This window comes from Oncorhynchus masou, chromosome 3 (assembly GCF_036934945.1).
Source record: "Oncorhynchus masou masou isolate Uvic2021 chromosome 3, UVic_Omas_1.1, whole genome shotgun sequence".
In the NCBI taxonomy this organism is placed as follows: domain Eukaryota; kingdom Metazoa; phylum Chordata; class Actinopteri; order Salmoniformes; family Salmonidae; genus Oncorhynchus; species Oncorhynchus masou.
The window spans coordinates 47329957-47347252 of NC_088214.1; the positions used below are offsets into that span (position 1 = coordinate 47329957).

General features: G+C 45.2%; 1 protein-coding gene across 1 annotated transcript in view; it reads left to right on the plus strand.

The window, feature by feature from the left end:
- The window catches only part of myo10 (myosin X), a 263426-nt gene extending 246529 nt beyond the window's left edge, over positions 1–16897 (plus strand). The window contains exons 32-41 of the mRNA XM_064942709.1: positions 157–348; positions 6459–6616; positions 6796–6919; positions 7362–7659; positions 10071–10278; positions 10514–10650; positions 11711–11831; positions 12041–12532; positions 13004–13195; positions 13406–16897. Of these exons, the coding sequence (XP_064798781.1) occupies positions 157–348; positions 6459–6616; positions 6796–6919; positions 7362–7659; positions 10071–10278; positions 10514–10650; positions 11711–11831; positions 12041–12532; positions 13004–13195; positions 13406–13516 (2033 nt within the window). The 3' untranslated portion in view covers positions 13517–16897. The remainder of the gene's footprint in view (positions 1–156; positions 349–6458; positions 6617–6795; positions 6920–7361; positions 7660–10070; positions 10279–10513; positions 10651–11710; positions 11832–12040; positions 12533–13003; positions 13196–13405) is intronic.
- Positions 16898–17296: the final 399 nt, after the last annotated feature.

The following is a 17296-nucleotide window of genomic DNA, read 5'->3' on the forward strand; positions in this document are numbered from 1 at the left end:
CGTTACATTAGCGCCAGAGGTCCGACATTATATTATATTATGTTACAGCATGTCTGACCAGATATATTATATTATGCTACACCTTTAGGGATACATTTCGGTTGATATTTGATTTTGATTGAGTTGTAAAAATGGTTCAAATATCTGCCTCATTAGGCTGGCTCCACAAGGAGATGAAGAACAGCAGCAGAGCCTCTCTGAAGCTGAAGAAGCGCTGGTTCCTGCTTACCCACAACTCCCTGGACTACTATAAAAGCTCGGAGCGCAACACCCTCAAGCTGGGCACCCTGGTGCTCAATAGCCTGTGCTCAGTGGTGCAGCCTGACGAGAAGGTCTTCAAGGAGACAGGTTAGAGCTGGATTAGCTACATATACCTTTTTCACACTACGAGCTGAGCCGAGCTGTGTTGTACTTTACTGGCTTGGTTACACATCCAGGTGATAGCCTTTTCACACTACTGAGCTGAGCCGAGTCAAGCCGAACTCTACTGCGCTGGCTTAGTTATGCATTTCATCATAGTTGTGCGAACCTTGCTAGAAAGGACTATGTGAAAAGAGAATATCCGAGTCAGGACAGTACGATTTGTGTAAGAATGAGGGAAAGGTAGCGGGTAAGGGATGGCTGGGAGGTAACACAACGGGCGAGTCTGTAGGAACACAAGGTGAGGAGGGTAACCTTTTTACCAATTTGTTTTACACAGGTTTGTCTTCTTGGTCTTGATATTTTAAGCTTCGATGTTTGTAAAGGAAGAGGGTACGGATCTAAGGACGAAAGTTGGATGGATGTTTTCTGGGAAATAAACCATATAAAGAATACATATCTAATTCAGTACAACAATATAAGGATAAGTAGATACTCAAGAACAAAGGCCTGTATAAGAGGATAAGGCTAGGCTAATGGCTAACAAACTAGGCAATGGTAGGTAAAACGCTGGTTTCCTGTTCTGATAATGAATTGCACACACCTGGTGTCCCATGTCTAGATCAGTCCCTGATTATAGGGGAACAATGAGAAATGCAGTGGAACTGCCTTCGAGGTCCAGAGTTCGGTTTGAGGGATCTAAACCACATCAGATACATATGTAAAAGGAAAGAGGACAAACTTAATCAATAGCGCATCAAAGGAGAAACAGGAAATAAACTTCAGGTATGTAAGGAAGGAATATAACCAGAACACTTCTGTTACGGTTTTCTTGCGGTGAAGGAGAGGAGGACCAAAATGCAGCGTGGTAATTTTGATACATGTTTAATAAACAAACAAACACTAACAATACAAAACAAGAACCGTAGCGTGAAAACCTAAACAGCCTATCTGGTGCAAACAAACACAGAGACAGGAACAATCACCCACGACACACTCAAAGAATATGGCTGCCTAAATATGGTTCCCAATCAGAGACAACGATAAACACCTGCATCTGATTGAGAACCACTTCAGACAGCCATAGACTAAGCTAGAAAACCCCACTAAGCTACAATCCCAATACCTGTGAAAAACCCCAAGACAAAAACACACCACATACCAAAACCCATGTCACACCCTGGCCTGACCAAATAAATAAAGAAAACACAAAATACTAAGACCAGGGCGTGACAGAACACCCCCCCCCCCAAGGTGCGGACTCCCGGCCGCACACCAAAACCCATAGGGGAGTGTCCGGGAGGGCGTCTGTCCACGGTGGCGGCTCCGGCGGGGGACGTGGACCCCACTCCAACAAAGTCTTAGTCCATCTTCCTTGCGTCCTTAGATAGGCGACCCTCGCCGCCGACCTTGGACTAGTAGCCCTCACCAAGGACCCCACTGGACTGAGGGGCAGCTCGGGACTGAGGGGCAGCTGGGCACTGAGGGGCAGCTGGGCACTGAGGGGCAGCTGGGCACTGAGGGGCAGCTGGGCACTGAGGGGCAGCTGGGCACTGAGGGGAAGCTGGGCACTGAGGGGAAGCTGGGCACTGAGGGGAAGCTGGGCACTGAGGGGAAGCTGGGCACTGAGGGGAAGCTGGGCACTGAGGGGAAGCTGGGCACTGAGGGGAAGCTGGGCACTGAGGGGAAGCTGGGCACTGAGGGGAAGCTCGGCACTGAGGGGAAGCTCGGCACTGAGGGGAAGCTCGGCACTGAGAGGAAGCTCAGGCAGGTAGTTGACTCTGGCAGATCCTGGCTGGCTGGCAGTTCTGGCAGATCCTGGCTGACTGGCGGATCTGGAAGAGTCTGGCTGACTGGCGGATCCTGGCTGACTGGCGGATCTGGAAGATCCTGGCTGACTGGCGGGTCTGGAAGAGTCTGGCTGACTGGCGGATCCTGGCTGACTGGCGGATCTGGAAGATCCTGGCTGACTGGCGGGTCTGGAAGATCCTGGCTGACTGGCGGGTCTGGAAGATCCTGGCTGACTGGCGGATCTGGAAGATCCTGGCTGACTGGCGGGTCTGGAAGATCCTGGCTGACTGGCGGGTCTGGAAGATCCTGGCTGACTGGCGGGTCTGGAAGATCCTGGCTGTCTGGCGGGTCTGGAAGATCCTGGCTGACTGGCGGGTCTGGAAGATCCTGGCTGACTGGCGGGTCTGGAAGATCCTGGCTGACTGGCGGGTCTGGAAGATCCTGGCTGACTGGCGGGTCTGGAAGATCCTGGCTGACTGGCGGGTCTGGAAGATCCTGGCTGACTGGCGGGTCTGGAAGATCCTGGCTGACTGGCGGGTCTGGAAGATCCTGGCTGACTGGCGGGTCTGGAAGATCCTGGCTGACTGGCGGGTCTGGAAGATCCTGGCTGACTGGCGGGTCTGGAAGATCCTGGCTGACTGGCGGGTCTGGAAGATCCTGGCTGACTGGCGGATCTGGAAGATCCTGGCTGACTGGCGGATCTGGAAGATCCTGGCTGACTGGCGGGTCTGGAAGATCCTGGCTGACTGGCGGGTCTGGAAGATCCTGGCTGACTGGCGGGTCTGGCTGCTCCATGCTGACTGACGGCTCTGGCTGCTCCATGCAGACTGGCAGCTCTGGCGGCTTCTTGCAGACTGGCAGCTCTGGCTGCTCCATGCAGACTGGCAGCTCTGGCTGCTCCTTGTAGACTAGCAGCTCTAGCTGCTCCTTGCAGACTGGCAGCTCTGAACAGGCGGGAGACTCCGGCAGCGCTGTAGAGGCGGAAGGCTCTGGCAGCGCTAAACAGGCGGGAGACTCCGGCAGCGTTGGAGAGGAGGAAGGCTCTGTAGGCCTGATGTGTGCTGCTGGCACTGGTGGTACTGGACCGAGGACATGCACAGGAAGCCTGGTGCGGGGAGCTGCCACCGGAGGGCTGGTGCGTGGAGGTGGTACTGGGTAGACCGGACCATGCAGGCACACTGGAGCTCTTGAGCACCGAGCCTGCCCAACCTTACCTGGTTGAATACTCCCGGTCGCCCTGCCAGTGCGGCGAGGTGGAATAGCCCGCACTGGGCTATGCAGGTGAACCGAGGACACCGTGCGCAAGGCTGGTGCCATGTAAGCCGGCCCAAGGAGACGCACTGGGGACCAGATGCTTAGAGCCGGCTTCATGGCATTTGGCTCAACGCTCACTCTAGCCCGGCCGATACGCGGAGCTGGATGCATAGCACCGGGCTATGCACCCGCACTGGGGACACCGTGCGCACCACAGCATAACACTGTGCCTGCCCGGTCTCTCTAGCCCCCCGGTAAGCACAGGAAGTTGGCGTAGGTCTCCTACCTAGCGTCGCCATACTCCCTGCGAGCCCCCCCCCCAATCATTTTTTGGGGCTGACTCCCGGGCTTCCTTGCCAACCGTGTTCCCTCATATCGCCGGCTCCTCTCTCCGGCTGCCTCTGCTCTCCTCGCTGCCTCCACCTGTTCCCATGGAAGGCGATCCCTTCCCGCCAGGATCTCCTCCCATGTGTAGCAACCCTTGCCATCCAATATATCGTCCCATGTCCAATCCTCATTGCGCCGCTGTTGCTGTTTCCTGTTGTCACGCCGCTTGGTCCTGTTGTGGTGGGTGATTCTGTAACGGTTTTCTTGGTGTGAGAGAGAGTCGGACCAAAATGCGGCGTGGCTATTGAGATTCATGTTTAATAAAAAAACAACTAAACACAAACACTACAAAACAAGAACCGTAACTCGAAAACCGAAACAGCCTATACTGGTTCAAAGTATCACATAGACAGTAACAAGGACCATCACCCAAGACACACTCAAAGAATATGGCTGCCTAAATATGGTTCCCAATCAGAGACAACGATAAACACCTGCCTCTGATTGAGAACCACTTCAGACAGCCATAGACTAAGCTAGAAAACCCCACTAAGCTACAATCCCAATACCTGTGAAAAACCCCAAGACAAAAACACACCACATACCAAAACCCATGTCACACCCTGGCCTGACCAAATAAAGAAAGAAAACACAAAATACTAAGTCCAGGGCGTGACATGATTCATAGTCTGAAATTGCTTCTTGGTAGCTAGTTATGAGGTTGGGAGTTTGGGGACCTATCTAGAGTAGCTAAAGCCAACATCATAAAATTGCTAGGTGGCAAGTAGTATTGCAGAGAAGCAAAAACATTTTTTATAGATTTTTTTTAAATAATCATATTTTTTTAACAGGACAATTCTGATGGGGCACGTGCCCCTGTGCCCTTATGGGCATGACGCCTCTGTCATCTTGCTAGGTGCACACTTGAACTAAAGTGTAACTACACCCAAAAATCTTCAGACCTAGTTTCAGACCTTCAGTGGTCTCCTGATGTGGTTTTAGCATTGTTGTGGACTTCCAATGTTGCTGTGCGATTGTTGTGGACTTCCAATGTTGCTGTGCGATTGTTGTGGACTTCCAATGTTGCTGTGCGATTGTTGTGGACTTCCAATGTTGCTGTGCGATTGTTGTGGACTTCCAATGTTGCTGTGCGATTGTTGTGGACTTCCAATGTTGCTGTGCGATTGTTGTGGACTTCCAATGTTGCTGTGCGATTGTTGTGGACTTCCAATGTTGCTGTGCGATTGTTGTGGACTTCCAATGTTGCTGTGCGATTGTTGTGGACTTCCAATGTTGCTGTGCGATTGTTGTGGACTTCCAATGTTGCTGTGCGATTGTTGTGGACTTCCAATGTTGCTGTGCGATTGTTGTGGACTTCCAATGTTGCTGTGCGATTGTTGTGGACTTCCAATGTTGCTGTGCGATTGTTGTGGACTTCCAATGTTGCTGTGCGATTGTTGTGGACTTCCAATGTTGCTGTGCGATTGTTGTGGACTTCCAATGTTGCTGTGCGATTGTTGTGGACTTCCAATGTTGCTGTGCGATTGTTGTGGACTTCCAATGTTGCTGTGCGATTGTTGTGGACTTCCAATGTTGCTGTGCGATTGTTGTGGACTTCCAATGTTGCTGTGCGATTGTTGTGGACTTCCAATGTTGCTGTGCGATTGTTGTGGACTTCCAATGTTGCTGTGCGATTGTTGTTGACTTCCAATGTTGCTGTGCGATTGTTGTGGACTTCCAATGTTGCTGTGCGATTGTTGTGGACTTCCAATGTTGCTGTGCGATTGTTGTGGACTTCCAATGTTGCTGTGCGATTGTTGTGGACTTCCAATGTTGCTGTGCGATTGTTGTGGACTTCCAATGTTGCTGTGCGATTGTTGTGGACTTCCAATGTTGCTGTGCGATTGTTGTGGACTTCCAATGTTGCTGTGCGATTGTTGTGGACTTCCAATGTTGCTGTGCGATTGTTGTGGACTTCCAATGTTGCTGTGCGATTGTTGTGGACTTCCAATGTTGCTGTGCGATTGTTGTGGACTTCCAATGTTGCTGTGCGATTGTTGTGGACTTCCAATGTTGCTGTGCGATTGTTGTGGACTTCCAATGTTGCTGTGCGATTGTTGTGGACTTCCAATGTTGCTGTGCGATTGTTGTGGACTTCCAATGTTGCTGTGCGATTGTTGTGGACTTCCAATGTTGCTGTGCGATTGTTGTGGACTTCCAATGTTGCTGTGCGATTGTTGTGGACTTCCAATGTTGCTGTGCGATTGAGAGCGGAAACCTGAAAAACCTGAGAAAGAAAATTGTAGAATAGAAATCTAGAAAAACAAAACTGAGAAAACTGAATTTGGGGAAAAACTATACGAATAATTGTTTTTATAACGAAAACAGATTTATGTAAATGTATAGTCTACGTACAATCAGAAGGAGATTATACTTAAGACATGATATGACATGATATATGAAGTCTTATATTCATTTTTCAAGATACCCTTACTTCATTTTTCTGTTTTAATAAAAAGCATAATTTTTTCTGTTTTAATAAAATACAAAGACAAGTTTAAAATCGAAGACAGGTTTAAAAATGATTCATGTTGATCTCACTTAGAAAATAGTCCTGGTCATATAGGCCTGGATCTAGATGATATCCAAAACAACTAACACTGAATTCATACATTTTCAGTAAATGTAGTTGTAAATTTAAATCATCCACTCTTTCCGTTTGCCAGGTTACTGGAACGTCACAGTTTACGGCCGGAAGCACTCGTACCGTCTCTACACCAAGCTCCTGAACGAGTCCATGCGCTGGGCCAGCGCCATGCAGAACGTCATCGACACCAAGGCCCCCATCAACACCCCCACCCAGAAGCTCATCCAGGACATCAAGGTTTTTCAATCATTTTTCAATAAAAATTCATGAAAAAACTAAGTCACTCTGGAAACATCCTTGACAGCCATGATTATATGTATTTATATAATAGTGATAGATTTATTTAGAGAAATAATTTGATTGAAGCGTACTTTACTCCTCTCCGATGAGATTGTCATGTCTATCTGTATCCATAGGAGAACTGTCTGAACTCCGAGGTGGTGGAGCAAATCTATAAGAGGAACCCCATCCTGCGCTACAGCCACCACCCGCTCCACTCGCCACTGCTGCCCCTGCCCTACGGAGACATCCACATCAGCTGTAAGATCGCACACTATGCTCCTTTCATTATGCACCCGCTCCCTCCCTCACCAACATCACCAACTGATAGCAACCTCTTTCTTTCCCTCTACATGCACACACGTGCATCTCTCTCTCTTTCTCTCTCAGACACACACACAATTTTTATTTCTCTCTCTCGCTCTCACTTTTCACCAACTGACAGTAACCTCTTCCTTCTCCCCAAAACAGCATTGAAAAACTAGGGCCACATGCAAACACACACACTCTCTCACACACACTCTCACACACACTCTCACACACACTCTCACACACACTCTCACACACACACACACACACACACACACACACACACACACACACACACACACACACACTATAAGTACATTAGACATGTCCTGTTCTGAAAATATTGAGTTATTTTCTATAATTGTCCCTTACCTACCCCCTTTCCCCTCTGCAGCCCTGAGGAACAAGGGCTACACGACGCTACAGGACGAGGCGCTCAAGACGTTCAACTCGCTGCAGCACCTGGAGGGGGTTACTGACCCCGTGACCATCATCCAGGGTGTGCTGCAGACGGGCCAGGAGCTGAGGCCCCTGAGGGATGAGCTCTACTGCCAGCTGGTCAAACAGACCACTCGCCCCCCACAGCCCTGCAGCCCTGGGAACCTGTGCAGCTGGAGGATCCTGGCATGCATGTGCTGCACGTTCATGCCATCGCGCGGAATCCTCAAGTACCTCAAGTTCCACTTCAAGAGGTGAGGGGGCCCAGTGTTGGAGCAAATATGACATTTGGTCAGTCTTGATTTCTGTTGAACGACACATTAGAAGGATCAGAGTGTTGTGGGCCACACATGCTGGGTATTTTTGATAGCTGATAGTAAAACACTTTGCATAAAACCATCTGCTAAATGAGCAGGAGCACTTTATATGATGGGGGTAACACCTTATTGGACCAAGTCATGACACTTTTATGAGTGTTGCAATATTATCATAACACCTTTGAGTGTTGCAATATTATCATAACACCTTTGAGTGTTGCAATATTATCATAACACCTTTATGAGTGTTGCAATATTATCATAACACCTTTGAGTGTTGCAATATTATCATAACACCTTTATGAGTGTTGCAATATTATCATAACACCTTTATGAGTGTTGCAATATTATCATAACACCTTTATGAGTGTTGCAATATTATCATAACACCTTTATGGGTGTTGCAATATTATCATAACACCTTTATGAGTGTTGCAATATTATCATAACACCTTTATGAGTGTTGCAATATTATCATAACACCTTTATGAGTGTTGCAATATTATCATAACAATCGTCATAACACATTTATTTATCATCATTCATAAAACATTTTTAAATAAAAGTCCCTTCGAATAGCTTTTTAGTCATCATAACACCTTTATGAGTGTTGCAATATTATCATAACACCTTTATGAGTGTTGCAATATTATTCATAACACCTTTGAGTGTTGCAATATTATCATAACACCTTTATGAGTGTTGCAATATTATCATAACACCTTTATGAGTGTTGCAATATTATCATAACACCTTTATGAGTGTTGCAATATTATCATAACACCTTTATGAGTGTTGCAATATTATCATAACACCTTTATGAGTGTTGCAATATTATCATAACACCTTTATGAGTGTTGCAATATTATCATAACACCTTTATGAGTGTTGCAATATTATCATAACACCTTTATGAGTGTTGCAATATTATCATAACACCTTTATGGGTGTTGCAATATTATCATAACACCTTTATGAGTGTTGCAATATTATCATAACACCTTTATGAGTGTTGCAATATTATTCATAACAATCGTCATAACACATTTATTTATCATCATTCATAAAACATTTTTAAATTAAAGTCCCTTCGAATAGCTCTTTAGTCATCAGTACAACGGAAATTCATGTTTTTACTGTCACAGTACCCAACCTCCTGACTCACTATTTACGCACCAGTCTGGGAGCACCAGCTAAGCCTCGGGAGTATTACCCAGGTAGCAGTTTAGGGGTTGCTCAAGGCCACAATGGCAGTAAGGCTGAGGTGTCAAACTCAATTTCCGGAGGGCGATGTTATATATTTCGTTTTTAATTTATTTTATTTAACCTTTATTTAACTAAATAAATTCCTCGAGGGCCATGTATCTGCTGGTTTTTGTTATCTCCTTTAAATCATTTTCCAATTAAGACCTAAACAATCAGGTAAGTAGAGTTCCTAACTAATCAGTGACCTTAATTGATCAATCAAGTACAAGGTAGGAGAGAGAACTTGCAAGACACTCAGCCCTCCAGGAATTGAGTTTGGCATCCCTGCCTAGGGGTTGGAATCAGACCTCGGTGTAAATTGTGTATTTCAAATACTATAGTGCTTCTCAAACCTCTCCTCGGGGGCTCCCAGACATTTCACAGTTTTGTTGTAACCTCAAACTAGCCCACCTGATTCAATTAGGTAAGGGCTTGATGATTAGTTGACCAATTGAATCAGGTTTGCTTGCTCTGGAATAGTTCAAATACGGCTGGGGGTTCCTGAGGAGGTTTGGGAAGGGCTGCTCTGACTAGCTGTGCTTGATTATTGAGCTTGCCTGGCACAATGGAACCATTGGAATAGTCCAAAAAGTACTATTTGATCCCAGGTCTGGATGGCACCCGAGCAATTGATGTCATTGTAACATGTTGAGACCTGAAGTTAATGCCTTGGCTTTAGCTCAGCAGAGGCTAAGACAGTCTTGTGGTGTGCAAGACTAACCCAGTAGCACCAACGACCACCAGGCTCACTCCCACTAGATTTCTACTGGAATTACTGAAAAGAAAAACATATATTTTCAAGGATCCTTATGAATGATGATGAATAAATGTGTTATGAAGGATGTTATGCAGCATTCATAAAGGTGTTATGACGGCATTATGTATACCGTCTTCATATAAAGTGTTACCAAATGACCATGTCACATTCATAGATGTGAAATATGGTGGGAGCTAGCAGGTCAGGTAGAATTCACATCTGGTATAGCACATCCTGAAATGGCTATTTCCAGGTCATGAAAGTAAAGCTTCATTAGTATCGCAGAGCCTTAAAACTCAACAAAAAGCACCAGCATAACAGGGCTCCCCCTCTGTTTCTCCTCCAGGGCTCGGGAGCTCTTCCCGGGCATGGAGATAGAACGCTACGCCTCATTCGGCCTGGATTCCCTGAGGAAGACGCGTGGCCGGGAGTACGTACCCTCCCAGGAGGAGATCCGGGCCGTGGTGGCGCGCCAGGATATGACCACCACAGTGCACTGCCATGGCGGAGGCTCCTGCAAAATCACCATCAACTCTCACACCACCGCCGGAGAGGTGAGAGCCGGGGAGGGAAACAAGTTGGGAGTTTAGGGTTGTGGTGAACCAATGGTAATGGGTAACGGACTGCAATAACCTTAACCAAAATAAAACATATCTGTCTACAGTGTGCTGTATACTGGAGGTAAGTTAGCTGAAGATAACCACCGTAAAATGCTAAAAGTTTTTGTTACTTTGACTCATTTGTTTGATCGCTTACTTCACAGTTGATAACTGTGTGTATGTGTCCCAGGTGGTGGAGAAGCTAATACGGGGCTTGGCCATGGAGGACAGCAGGAACATGTTCGCCCTGTTTGAGCACAATGACACCACTGACAAAGCCATTGAGAGCCGCACAGTGGTGGCTGACGTCCTTGCCAAGTTTGAAAAGTACGTTTGTGTGATAAAGTGTGTGTGTGTGTGTGTGTGTGTGTGTGTGTGTGTGTGTGTGTGTGTGTGTGATAAAGTGTGTGTGTGTGTCAGTGCGGTGCGGTGGCTGAGTAGGTACAAGGTATTATCAAAGCCAGATTTACTCAACAGATAGCTCCAACAATACATCTACATTGAAATAAAAGGCAGACATCAAAAATACTACATACTTTATCAAGGTAAATAAAGCAAACTCGACCAAACAATGGCAAAAATGAGTAAAATTAAGCTTCAAAGGAAAATCTTTTATATAACGGTAGCTGAGGATTCAGCACTGGTGAATGGATAGTGCTGGGGCAGGTTAACGCTATGGTGCAAAGTGGACAGCATCTTCGTCTCGCCAGCTATAATTATTTCCGTTTGTGGACAAGCCAGGAGACGGTTGGTGGGCACAGGTCATTTCACACACACACCGATTACATTTTGCAAGTTTGAATACACCAATAAACCGTTATTCTCATGTTCATTCATCAGTAGCCTAACCTGCAAATTGCTAAAGAAAATGCATTTACTCCTACCTTAGTCCTACCTTAGTCCTATTTTGTCAGGTTGTTTTTGCTCACATAATAGCTTTTTTACTCAGTTGAAGGGATGCACGCCAAATTATGTTGACACGCCCAAATAATGTTTAAGCTTTAAAGACAATACGAACGCACAAAATATGAACTCTGCTCAATGCAACAAAGGAAGCTAGTATAAACAGCAAGGCCTATGCATTGAGTGGAGTAAGGAATGGCTGTGCATGTCAACGATTTGACTAGATGGGAAGGTACAACGAGAGATTTTGATGTAGTTTCAGCAAATGTTGGTATTTTGGGCATAAAAGCCCCCCCCAAAAAAATGTCTTTCTTTTAACACCTATTTTATTAGCCTACCCTGACTGCCCTAGTGTGTGTGTGTGTGTGTGTGTGTGTGTGTGTGTGTGTGTGTGTGTGTGTGTGTGTGTGTGTGTGTGTGTGTGTGTGTGTGTGTGTGTGTGTGTGTATGAACAGTACTAGTAACACTCACTCATCTTTTCCAGGCTCTCTGCAAGTCAAGATGAGACCAAGACAGGCTGGAAGTTCTATTTTAAGCTTTACTGCTTCTTAGACACAGATAATGTACCCAGGGACTGTGTTGAGTTTGCCTTCATGTTTGAGCAGGTATGAACCAGCAAAAAAAAAATCCATCCACACTGTTTCTGTCGTTCCGTCTACAGACTTTAAATGATCAAGATCCGTAATTGTTGTTGGCTGTGTGTCTGCCAGTCTAAACGTTAATCCGATGATAACAGCTTGTCAAAGACAATCTCTTTCACTACCCCCCCTCTTTTTCCTCTTTCCTCCTCTCTCTTTCTCTTGTCCTCCTCCAGGCCCATGAGGCGGTGATCAGAGGCCATTACCCAGCCCCGGAGGAGACCCTCCAGTTCCTGGCTGCCCTAAGACTACAATACCTCCTCGGAGACTACAACCCCCAAGCTACCGTGCCCGAAATGTCTCAGGTGTTCCCTATGACTCGGTTGCGTGCCCGCATCCAAAATTCCGCCAAGACTTTCTCCCCGGCCACTGGTTTGGGCATGGGGTCAGTGGTGGACCGTTCCGATGGAACCTTGGAGAAGAAGCGCTCCAGCTTCTTGGAGGGAACGCTAAGGCGTAGTTTCAGGAGCGGCTCAATGAGCCGCCAGAAGTTGGAGGAAGAGAACACGCTCGAGGCCTGGATGAGGGAGGAGATAGCGGCAGCACGAGCCAGCCTGGTGGACAAGTGGAAGAAGCTGCAGGGGATGAACCAGGAGCTGGCCATGGTGAAGTACATGGCCCTGGTCAAAGAGTGGCCCGGCTACGGATCCACGCTCTTCGAAGTGGAGGTGAGTGGCCCTTACCAAACAGTGGTATACATTTCAATTTTAGACATTTAGCACAGGGTTTCTTACACCGTTTCGTCTGGGATCCTCGGTCATTTCGCATTTTTGTTCTACTCTAACACTATCACACCTAGGTTGTGTTCATTAGGGCACACAATGGAAAATGAAAAAAAAAAATTTAAATCAGGATATTTCAAACTTTTTTAACAAATCAAAAACTGAAAAATTGGGCGTGCAAAATTAATCAGGATATCTAATTGATTTGTTTTTCCCTGTTGATTCAGTCTGTTTTCTTACGTTTAGTGTGAACACAATCCTGATTCAAGGGCTTGATGAGGATGCATAGTGTTGGACTGAAACAAAAAATAACGCCCAGATCCGGACTAAAATGGAAAACTCTATAAGTGAATCTATCACCAAAATTTACCCATTTCTCCTACTCATACCATGTCTTCTTCTTGTCTCCTTTCCTAGTCCTGTGACGGGGTCTTTCCAGTGGAGCTGTGGCTGGGGGTGAGCAGGGAGGCCATCTCGGTGTATAAGCGTGGCGAACCCTGGCCCCTGGAGGTCTTCCCCTATGAGCTCATCCTTTCGTTTGGGGCCCCACTGCCAAATGCCTACAAAATAGCCGTGGAGGGCCGCGAACTGCTCTTCGAGACCAGTCTGGTATGTTAAGCCACCCATGATCCCATTTGTGCATTATATAGGCTGTTATAAGGAGCCATGGTGGTAATGGAATGTTTTTTAATGCAATGTAATAATGGTACACGGTATTATAACTATACGTCCATAGAAAGTGTTGCAAACCATTTTCTGTTATACAACGACTGTGTCAACTGTAAGGTCCTAACTGCGCCTCCTTCACTCTTTCCCCAGGTTATGGACATTGCCAAGCTGATGAAAGCATACATTAGCATGATCGTTAAAAAGCGCTACAGCAACTCTACATCCATCAGCAGCTACGGTAGCCAGTGTAGCACCTGGTGAGGTGTCGTCCAAGACCTTTCACCTTTCATCACTTAGCAGAGGGCTGGGGGAGGTTGAGTTTTGTGACAGCCTTGTCAGGACACCTTTCCCTCAGTGTTTTGGAGAAACGTGATTTTGAACACTCTGGGCCAGACTGACTTTCTCATGGCTCTTATTGCTAACCAGCTAGCTTTGTCTTTCTTATGCTAACGTGCTACCATTACAAGGGCTTTTGTTACAGGGTGAGACTAGTGTTACTGGGGTGGTTCCTATGAGTGTGCGGAGTTGGGGCATGGCCAGTCAGAATCTATAAGGGTTCAAGATAGAAGTTGTCCCTAACCACAGATCTAGGATCAGATTACCCCAAACATAAAAACATCTGACCCTGGACCAGTGGTTAGGAGAAACTTCTACCAACTCACCATGTTTGGTTCTTCTAATGGAGGAAACCTCAATTGGACGCCCTTCTAAGCTTTGGAAATTTCGGGCCCTTCCAGATTGTTAAGGAACCATCTCTTTTATTATCAAGAAATGGAAATATGCAACTCAATACTCAAGTTATTTTCAAGTGGCATTTTTAATATATATAATGATTGTTGAAAGGGGAACATTTCCAGTGATTAAAGGGTTAAAAGTGCTTGAAATAAACCCTTGAAATAGCAGACTGCTTAGCGGCACCCCATCCTTACAGACGGTAAATCATTGGAAATGAATTCTTTGATTTAATGAATATTTCCCCTCGTACAAATAAAACATTTGTTCAGCTTTCTGGGTATACCAATTTTCTCAACTCAAGTTGTGTCATCTAAGGAATGCATGATAAATCGATTTTGATGTGAAATAGGCATACCTAAACCAGTGAGTGATTGGCATGAATTTTGGATTGACAATTAAGCTATTGTTGCTAGAATATTACTGTCAAAATAGGGCTTCAGAATTGCAGATTTATTTTGTTTAATAGAGAGAGATTTACTTGTGTACAAATAGGCTATCACACTTGGGGATAATCACTGAGGGAGGGGAAACTCGAAACCAAAACCCCAATAGTAGCCTACGGTTTCTTCTTGCAATTGGATTTTTAAACGCTCCACAATTATTGCATTCTTCTCTTCTCTTCTCTCCATCTAGACTACTCGGAGCACACAGGGAGAAACGGGGCAAGGCAAACACTTTCATGCAGGAATCAATATTGTATTGTTGGACCAAATCAGAGTTTTAGCTGCCCCAAAAATATAAAGTTTTGAGTGAAGTGACCTACTAAAATTTGTAGTTTGCATGGATGCGGCCACTTCAAAGTGTGGAAGTGGAATTTCCAGTGTGTCTACAAAGGACTGTTTCAGGCCTAGTGCTTATTTGACTCATTATATGCCTCGCTTTATTTGACAGCATTATTTGAAAGGATTTTAGGCCTAGTGCTTATTTGACTCTTGCTTTTTTAACTCATTATATACCTCACTTTTAAGAGTTGGGGGACAACAGGGCAGCGGGTCATGAGATACTGCTGAAGATTTTACCCCACTGCCTGCCATAGACTATAAGCGTAGCAGTGCAGTTTATACTGTACTGCATGTTGCAAATGTAATATTACTATTGTGAGGCCTAATTGCCATGGTAATTAGGAATGTCCAGTCAATTATTATGGCCCACAAATGTACATCTTAACTTACATCAAATGCTTTATGACAGCATAATCTCCCATAGCGGTGCCAATCCAAACCCCCCATAAATTGAAAATATTAAAAAGAGAAAGGGCCCAATTTTATCAGATCCGCTTTAGCCGACATTTGCATATCGGTTGTTTTGGCTAAGTCGGAGCGAGAACCACATCAAATCCACAAGCAGCTCTGTGCGGTAGGCTATTGTGGAACTTGCCATTGGATGGACCGAGTCACATTAGTTATAATCCTATGCAGCCTCGACACCTCCATTAGGCTGATACAAATCCTTATTGTTGCTTGACAGCTCTTAATGTCGTTACACCTCAGACACCGCCAAAACACCAGCTATGTAGGTGTCAGCTGTCGCCTGTTTATGCTTGATCTGATTGAATACTAGTCTGAGAGCTCCTTTGAATCAGTTGTTTTTGCTGTGTCGGAGGTGGCACCGCATTAGAGCTGTCAAAAAAAGAATTGGATCCCAGCGTTACTCCTAAAGCGTACATCGCCATATGCTGCAGAGTCGCATGAACAGAAATCCCATATGCATCTGTGTTTACAAATTCAAACACTGGAATGTGAGATGTAATCTACACCTCAAATGGGATGATAAAAATCTTCATTCGTTTAATGATTTTTCAATTTGAGGGTAATCATTTCTATACAACCTACACCTTCTCGTTCGGAACTTCTAACATGAGTGGGGCGGGTGAGGCTTCGTGACAATGATCGCAAGAGCAGCTGCTTACCGATTTATGGCTCCGATGCAGTTCCACCTCCAACACCGCCACTATGTGGATGTCTGCCATTGTCGGTTAACACTTAATCTGATTGAACATACTGGAGTTCGTAGTTAGTTTAAAGTCCTCGTTTTTATTTAGAAGACTTTGGACTAGTGAGCTTTGCAGCCCAAAGGACACTTACCTGGTGGGCTAGTAAGGGAAGGGACCTAACTTTCTAACTAGGGACCCAAGAGTTCTTTACGCCTCCTGCGGACTGGGCGAGAAGTAGATCGTCTGCGTCTGGGCATGATTATTGCTATACCCACTGAGTTGCTGGACCCACGCTTTTATAGGCTTTGCCTTGGGAGTGAAATTACTTCATAATGGCACTGACATGATGTAATAGCAACAGTGCCATTCCAAACACAAAAAATCTGGAAACAAGACAAAGATTCAGAAAATTGGCCAAAAATGCTAGGAGTAGACCCTCCCTTCAGCTTAGAAAGCTTAGTGTATTATAATATAGATAGGGCAGCTTGGTCCAAAATAATCACGTTTACTTTAAACATCTGGACGAAAAACACACAGCAGTACATACTCAAAAGATCTCCAGCTTGGAAGGTGCTTCATTATTTCCCTCTACCAGCAAAGTTCTCGTAAAGTTCCTGCAAGGTTGCTTTAACATAAGCGACACCCCACAGCATTTCACTGGAACTCCGCGGGCGGTAGCTCCACCCAAAGATGTGCAGGATTGTTCCTCAGTGCCTTGTTGTATATTATGTACACGTGTTCTTTTTCAATGGATTTGGTTTCAAACGTCTATATAAAATTATCTCTAACTGAACCACAAAGAAATATATGAGATAACCATGTTATTTTTCTCCCAAAGTCAATTTCAAAGCTTACAGTGAAAGTATAACGACGGTATACAATACTGGTCTTGGTCGGTGTATCTTTTTTTTTCATTTGTATTAGCTGTGTTATGTATTAAAGGATGATTCTAGCAATAAATGAATACCTATTTACTCAGGTGTCTGTGTTTTGAGTTATTTTATGTGTATTTTAACAGTATTCAGGATTAGAGGAGACAATCTGACTAACTTGTAATCAGATAAAGAAATGACACAACATAAATTCATTGTCATGATTCACTCTCCTCATGTCTGCACTGTGATAGCTGATGTGTAAGCTGTCTGGTGCAAAATGGCTACCATGTCATCACCCAGGTGGTTACTACATATTGCTCGTGGATGTAGTGTTTCCCCCGTACAACATTAATGAAGTGCTTCGCGCATCGAGGAAAATTGTATATAAATCCAACCAATATCATAAAACAAAATTGTAAGACAAAAAAAATCTGGTAGTTAATAAAGACCAGTGACTACATATGTAAAGCACCCAAAGTGCATTTGTTTGCTGATTCT